At 45.2% G+C, this 8,132-nt stretch overlaps 1 protein-coding gene across 1 annotated transcript; it reads left to right on the top strand.

Annotated features, from left to right (window-relative positions):
• Positions 1 to 423: 423 nt before the first annotated feature.
• On the top strand, positions 424 to 7,169 carry CCDC167 (coiled-coil domain containing 167; the record flags this gene model as incomplete). Its single annotated transcript, XM_079550035.1, has 4 exons — positions 424 to 462; positions 2,527 to 2,621; positions 5,016 to 5,068; positions 7,066 to 7,169. The coding sequence occupies 4 exons, from the start codon at positions 424 to 426 to the stop codon at positions 7,167 to 7,169; spliced, it is 291 nt and encodes a 96-aa protein (XP_079406161.1).
• Positions 7,170 to 8,132: the final 963 nt, after the last annotated feature.

Genomic DNA, 8,132 nt, shown 5'->3' on the forward strand with positions numbered 1-8,132 from the left:
TGTTACTGACACATGCCCAGCTAGAGCTGAATGTGTAACATGGGCGCTCAAAGGACCACTGATGGCTCCCATCAGAGGAAAACTGCCCTGTCAGTCCAGACTCGCCCTCCGACAAACCCAGAGGCATCTGGCTTGTCAGATGACAGGACATCGCTGACTACTGCCAAAGCCCTGCCGTGAGGAACCAGGGGTCACCTAGAGAGCCGAAAATCCAATTTACTCGGACACCACCACACCCCCCGCCACCGCCATTTCTGAACTAATGGGCCGTGAGGCGGCCAAGCAACGCCCTCACAAAGATGGCGGCCGCCTCACAGCGCGGCGCCTCACCAAGATGGCGCCGGCCGTGCGGACGTGGCCGCGCTCGGGTGGGGGAGCGGGGCGCCGCTCTGCTCATGCGCGTGTGCGGACGGAGCCGGGACCATGGGCAGGAAGCGAGAGGGGCTGAGCGTGGCCCGGGAGGTGAGGGGTCGGCGGCGCGGGGCGGCTGAGCCCGGGGAGTGCTGGGCTGTGCGTGCCTGCAGGGCTTGTCTCTGTTGTACCCACGGGGGGTAGGTTGGGGGTGGAAAATAAAATCCCTTCAAATCAGAGAAAGCGAAGCTTGTGTTTCATTACTGACATCATAATTTCAGCTTTCCGTCCAGTGTTACCTCCTGAGCTGCTGTGGTTGATAAAGCTTTCTGAATGAGTCTCCACGTGATGTGATCCCGTCTGACTGCTGCCCTGCAGAGCTGCTGGGCTGATTCGGGGCGGGCTCGCTAACTGGATAGACTCGAGGCTCAGTGAAGGAGGAGACGCAGGGCAGCTTTAAGTGGGATCCGGCCCTTTCTCCTTTCCCAGCACAGCAAGCTGATCTGCTGGATCTATTTTAGACCGTAGTATGGTGCCTGCTATGTATTTTCTAGCCTGCTGTGGGTACAGCGTTTGTAAAATGATTTGCCATGAAATGAATTATTCTAAAAGTGTGGTGAGAATGGGTGTACGTCCGTGAACCACGAGTTAGCATTTAAATGTAAACAGTTCAAAAAAGTAATCTCTGCTGGACCTACTTTAATAACGTAACCTAATTTGTAGATGTAAGAACCACTAATTCCTCTGTGAAAGGAGCTGCTCGAGTGTGCTGGCGGGTGACGAGGCATGAGAAGGCTGCTCGGGGAACGTCTTTCTTCTTTGCCCCCACCTCTTCGTTTGGCTTTGATCTGTTTTATGAGGGTCAGAAGACAAAAACCTCATTACCTGACACTGCTGGATGTCAGCGTATGCATGATACGGCGCTTTGCCAGTGTCTTAATTAGGGAATTCATAAAAGCGGAGGGTGGATGCCAGTTTCTGAAAAGTGCTTTTAGCCTTTCTGCTGGAAAGAAAGCTTTTATTAATTCATTACAAAATGTATTAAAAGGGATCTAGCTCAACTCTGTAAGCAAAGCAGCTTCTCTCTCTCTTTTCGTCTGCCTTTATGCAAGCTGTTTCAGGCTCCCTGTCCAATGTGGTCCTGACAAATGAGATTTAATAAGGGTGTAAGTCAGTTTGGACAGAAGTGCACTCTGGGTTCCTCTGTTTTAAGAAGGTCTCCAGATTACAAGTAAGCATTGCCAGAATTCAGTGAATTCAGAGGCTCTGAGCCTCATCATATCTTTTGTAGTGAGGGAGGCAGCAGGCCTGAGATGTTTGTATACAAATGAAGCTGCTGGGACTTGACTTTCCATGGGGAGAGGAAGGACAGCTCTGCCTCTCACCTTATTTTGCAAGCAGGGAAACTGAGGCAGTGTGAATACATGACTTCTTAGGATCCTCACTCACAACCTTCCTTCCAGTCCCTAATGCCCCAGACCAGCCTGAAGAAAAGAAACAGCAGGATTTCAGAGGAAAAAAAAAATACTTTTGTTCATTCAGCAGTCTATTCCTCCTTCTTTGTCTTTCTTTCATTGTTATTACTTTCTGTCCCTTGTGCCCCTAGCTCAGCAAAGCTGATGGTGCAGTTCAATGGCAAGTGGTTTATTAGCAAATTATTGTTCTCCAGCAGGGGAGCCAAACTTTGGGTTTGATTTAAGAGCAGTAAAAACAGCTGCATCTTTTAAAGCATTGTGTGGAATCTGGAGATTTTTAGTCAGCAGAAAGTAAGAGCACTGACAGAATTGGGCAGAATATCTTTTGTTATGTCTCATGAAATGATGAACCAATGGACAGAGAGTGTTGCATTGAGAACAACTGCAGACTGAGCAGGAAGAATAGTTCTGGTGGAGAGGATGGAGAAGGCAGTGGCATGGATAATTTAGCAGTGGGGCTAGCAGCTTGCTAACCAAAGCTGCTCTTAAATTGTATTAACATGATTTTTAAGCACTGGTTTCTGAGAAGGCATGGTGTATTGTAATATGTTTACTGTCTAAGCTGCATCCAGGTGACATAATGCAGAACCTCTTGCTGGGTGTTTATGAGTGTTTCCAGCAGAAGCGCCTTTTCCTTCTGAATAGAGATAGAACCATTTTAGCTGGGAGAGGAAATGACAGTGACTGATGTGTTTTCCAGATTGATGAACTGGAGGAAAAGCTGTCACTTTGCAGACAGAGCATGGAAGAAGTAGATCTCAAACTGCGCAGGGAGAAGCTCAGCCATGAAGGAAGGTATGAATGACCACTTCCATTCACAGCTGTGGCTGCACACTTCAGTTAGCTTTCATCCTACTGTGGCGCTGAGCAAGAATGGGAATGCATGCTTCCTCTTTACAAGACTGTCTCCTCCCATCTTGGAGAACTTGCCAATGGGAGAAGTTCAGTGATACATGGAGAGAGCTTTATCTTACAGCCTCCCTCTGAAACCTGTGTCACACTTAGCCAAGCAAAGCTTAACTGTTCATTAGCAAAGCAGGGTCCTGTCCTGCTGGGAAACATCTGTGTATGAAAGGCAGAGCTCACTGCACACTGCTACTCAAGCCTAACTGAAGCTGCCTGAGTTCAGCTGGGGGAGATGTGCAGCAACTACTGATGGCCCCAACCAGGTTGTGCTGCAACTGAAAAAGGGGCTGAGGGAAATTACTCTAGTTGTGCCAGCGTTGCAAATATGTCTGGATATAGGAATGCAGTGACACACACTGACTTTTCTTGGGAAAGGGTAGAAGGAAAAGTGCTGTGAAATCTGTTACAGATGTAAAAGAGGCAGCTGTAAAATAGGAACTGAGGACAGGACTTTCACCCTACTATTTTATAGTAGGCACAGGCAGATCTTTCTTTAGAATGTTAAGCAAGAGATGGTAGATCTCCTACATGATTCTCAAATTTGTGTCTGTGGATGTTCTTCCAGCATCCTATTGCTCTGCTCCTGTCAAAAAGGCTGGTAAATTCAATTGCAGGCCAAGGAAAGGAAATTTCCTGTTGCCTGTTTAGTTGTACAGAGCACAGTTACAAATCATCCTTGCAGTGACAGTGTTTTCACACCCTGATGTTCACCACCCTCAGCTTATATTCTTTGTTTTTCTCTTCTACTCAGTTGCCTTGCTCTGCACTTTCATTAAGCCACGCTGTTTTTTTTCTCTTCCTTTATTGGAGTGTCATATCCCTCATTTGTATTTTGACAGGGTCCTGTGTCACCCTGTCACTCATCTCTAGCTCCCCATTTCACCAGTCTGTTATCTAGGCCTAATTATTTTTTTTTAATGCTTGTTGTCTGCAATCATCTGCTACTGAAGTGGCCAACAAACCAACCTATAGTTGCGGTAAATTGACAAGATGGGATATATCTGTATGAGTTCTCCTTGAAAATAAGAGCAAAGAATTCAGATATGGGAATTCTGGGACCTTTTCTAAATTGTACAACTTCTATGGAGTTGGAAGTGGAAATTCTGTTGCCTAATTCAGTACATTCACAAACCATGTCAGAAGGTACCACGATCAAAATTCCTGGCGCAGCACATGGTTTGTGAAGGAGAGCTCTGCTTTCCCACTTTGAAGTTCAGTTACCCATGTTTTCTTCCTGTCTCATCTTCCAATCAGCTTTCTTGACTCTGTTTACAAAGAAAGTTTCTAAGCAGCAGATCAGCCTTGTTGGCAAATGTCTTCTCACTTCCTCCTGGGTGCGCTCTGCATTTCCTTTCCTGACTGCATGTAAAAGCGCTTTACTCTCCAGATGCTGATGAAGCCTGCTTTCTTGCTGTCTCTCACTTAAGAAGATGTACACATAGGTTAAGAAGATGTACACAGGTGTGGAATCTGTTTCTACAACAGCTCCTTGCTCTGCCCCATAGGGAACAACAAACTATTATGCTTGCTGCCTTTTCTGTCTGCTCTGAACGAGGAGATGATTTGCTGGTGCACATTTGTTTATATGCACACAATCTGAAAGGAGTGGCCATGTCCTCACTGCTGTAATGGGAATGCTGCTGCTCCTAGGCAATTTGTTTTGCTTTTATATTTTAAACTGTGTATTAATTAATCATATTGTGCAAGAGCTGGTAGGCCTGAATTGCTTTTTATTAGTAGTACCTTGGGACTTCAGTCTACAGCAGGTTGTTTAGCTGGTTGTTACGGGCTTGGATTCAGCTTGTTTCTGGGTTGACCAAGTTGTATAAATTGGATACCACTGACAAAGGGATCCCAGCTTCAATCAGTGAAAAGAATTAGCATTCCAGCACTGGGACAGATGTACCAGAGGGGCAGGATTCCATAGAGAGCATGTGTGGATCCTGCCCCATCTTGAAGCCACGGCAGAACTTATCCCACCTAGAGGAAAATGGAGAATACACCGTTGGACAGACACTCCTGTCCTGCTGACCTGTAATGACATTATCCTGAAAGAGAGACAAAAATATCTTGAAAAAAGTGAAAAGTCATCTAAAATTGCCTTGTCTCTTCTCTTGCTCAGTTAGGAGATTCTAAATTGTCACCTATACACAGTGAAAGTAGTGATAAGCTCATTCTGTTAGCAAATATTCCTGCTAGTGGGACAGTCTCTCTTCCATCGTATAAGTAAAGAAGTAGGCTGTTTTGTGCCTCACGGGTAATGAACTTTTCTTCTCATTACAGAAAGTCACTGGAGAGAGAGAGAAACCTACTAATGACCAAAGCTGACAACTATGGTAAGAGCTTCATTAAAAATGATCCCTCTGGGCTGAATGGCATCAGTGCTGCAGCTGAGCTTCATCTTCAAGCTCCTGCCATCTCTAACTTCTGCCTTTGAATTTAGGCTCAACCAAAGAGAGCAAGACTGGGGGAAATCTTTTTAGCCCATTTTGCATCTACTTGAGCCATGATATTATAAGGGAGAAAAAAATTAGGTATCAGCTGATGAAGGAGGTAAAAAATCCCTTTCACATACCCCAAGCTACCACTATTTATAAAGTCTTAGCTGACAGATTGGCTTGAGAGGCTTTTAACAACTTCTACCCTTTCTTCAAAAAAAAATAAAAAGAATAAAAAATTGCTGAGCAATCTTTTAAATACTGACTGGAGTACAGCCAGGTATACTTTCCTTGGGGAAGCTTCTCCCTGCATTTGTCTCTGGGGGCTATGCTACGCATCAGCATAAGTTCACGTTGAATTGCTGCCTACAGTATCAGAGCACCAGGGTCATTCCCTACTGCAGACAGTTAAAACAAGAGTCCTCTTGAGCTCCTGCATGTTTGACAGTATTTTCGTGCTGTTGGGGATGCTGCCTTGCATGTTGTCGTGCTCTGGTTGTTCACAGCCCAGATTTCCTAGGTGAGCATCAGAGCAAAACTGCAGTTGCCTGGAGCCCTACTGTGCGCACTACAAGAAAGCACTTGGAGTGAGGGGCACCATTGGACCCCATTCCCTGGGTACTCAGCCCATGGCATGTATATTTATAAGGGAAGATGAGGGTTCTGCCTCGTTCACAGGAGAGGAGCTGGAAAACTTAGGCTCCACCTAGGCTGCTTGAGGGCAGAAGATGGGTGAAGGGGGTCTGGTCAATATCAGCATCTGTGGGAGAGCCCAAAATAGACCAGATACAGCAGAATGTGTACTTCCACAGTGGCCATAACCCATCTATGTCGAGGCTGGTCTGACAGAGATAGATTCATGTAGTAAGCTAGAAGAAATTTAATTGCCTCCCAGCTCTGAATAGATCCACTCTACAGCAGTGCAAGCACCAAAGCTCACCCAAGGGACAGAAGCACAAGTGTTCTTTAAGGCTCAGAGAGTTGAAAGTCAAGGTATGGCCACTAAATTTGAATTTAAAATTTTAATTGATGTTAAAGGATTGTTTCCAGAAGAAGAACAATTATTTTAAACACATTCAAACCTGTTCCCTAAGGGCCTAACACTAGAGGAGAGGCAGGCTGTGGCTGCCACCTCTGTACCAGCAGTCAACCATCACTGCAGCCATCAACAGAGCAGTCTAACAGGTTGCTCAGACAGCAGCAACAGCCTCATCTAATGGTGATGGCTGCTCCTTCTGGAGCAGAATAGACAGTGCCTCTGCACACAGTCTTTTTAGGTCATCACTCTGGCCTCTAATTAAATCCATGCTTGTTCCAGCTGACATACTTGAGGCTATGATTACAGTGGTTGGGTGGATGTACGAACATGTACCAGGCGAAGAACAGGGGCAGAAAGAACAGCTAAAAGCCTCTTTTGATAGCAGTGCTAGTTTGTTGTATTTTAAGTTAGTTAAAGCACTGAGAAAAGATTGGATTGAGAGTCTTGAAATTACATCTAGAAAAGGGTAAAAATAACTCTCTGCCCTCTCTGTCCTCTTCTTCCTTCCCTAAACGAGCAAACAGTTGATCTAAAGAACAAGCCTATCCTTAGTATGGTCCTAGAACAAGGTCATTTGCAGATAGGAACTGGACTGGGACTGAAGCAATCCTAAAGACAGCTACTGAGAGTGACAGGATGCATTAGCAAATGAAAAGTTCCTGCTAGCCTCCTTCCTGCCCAGGATATTTTATAATTAGCAGACTCAAGAGGAGGCCTTGACGAGGTAGCATTGTGCTTGTAAAACAATTTTTAAAGGAGATACAGCAGCAAAACACAAAACAGCATTCACAGACCAGGGTTTTGATTTGGTTTTGGGTTTTTTTTTTTTTTGTTTTTTTTTTTTTTTTTTTCCCAGAGAAAGAACTGAGTGTGCTTCGTAAGGAAAATCGCAAGAATGCTGCCCTTGCTGTGGCCATGGTGTTGTTGATTGCTCTTATTTACACCTGCTGGACAATGTGATTGCACTCAAGAATTCTCCCTGCTGACCAAATGATTCTACTGCAAGGAGCTCTTCCTTCTCACCACTGCACCTTTCCTGAGAGTGAGGATCAGCATTTCAGACTGCTGTTCTTGTTTATTTTCTCAAAGCCTCACCTTAGGGAAGCTAAAGTATTCTCTGAGATCTGAGGAAGCAAACTAGAAATCACATCGCACTCACATTGGGAAAACAAGTTGAGCAGAACTCGAGCTGGAACTCTTACCCAACTTGTAGTCAAGACCCTCAGGCCTGATGTAGGACTGTAGTATGTTCTCCTTTCTGAAGAGGATCGCTCTGGTTGCAGACAAGTGCTCTCTGCCCAAGCTAGTCAGAACACATGCCACCTCCTTGGTTGTTGTGTCTCAACCCTAAATTGGAGGGGCACCAGGCTCTTTGAATCAGAGTAACCTTTTGCATTGTGACATGGACACCACGTGTCTCCAAAGCTGAGATAAACACAGATAGTTCTTCTTCCATTTCAACGTAAGAGGACCGAAACCACCCTACCTCTATAAAAACAGATGGGAGGTAGGTATCTTTTGTGCAGGCATATAGCAGCCAACTTGAGATCTTCAGACTTGGACTTTGAAAATATCTACATATCTCTCTTGTGCATCAGTTTGGTAACTATTTTGTGCCTCAGTCAACATATGCAGAAAAGATCTTATTGTCAACTCCCAGGGATGGCAGTGCCTTTGTAGGGCTTTAAATAAAGTAATTTGACATTGCAGCTTTCAGCTTTTCCTTCCCCTTTTTGTTGCACCTCCAGTTTTGCAGCAGGCCTCGTCTCAGGCCCCTGGTTAGGATCCTATCATCCTGCAGTCTCCTCTCTTTCTGGTCCAGTGACATACCTCAGGTAGCCCTGAGGGAGCACTTGTCAGGAAAGCCTTTAGAAGGGCACTATCTTCAAAATTTTAAACTCTGCAAGGTGTTTCCTATTGCCA

Source organism: Tetrao urogallus (genome assembly GCF_951394365.1).
Source record: "Tetrao urogallus genome assembly, chromosome: 2".
Classification (NCBI taxonomy): domain Eukaryota; kingdom Metazoa; phylum Chordata; class Aves; order Galliformes; family Phasianidae; genus Tetrao; species Tetrao urogallus.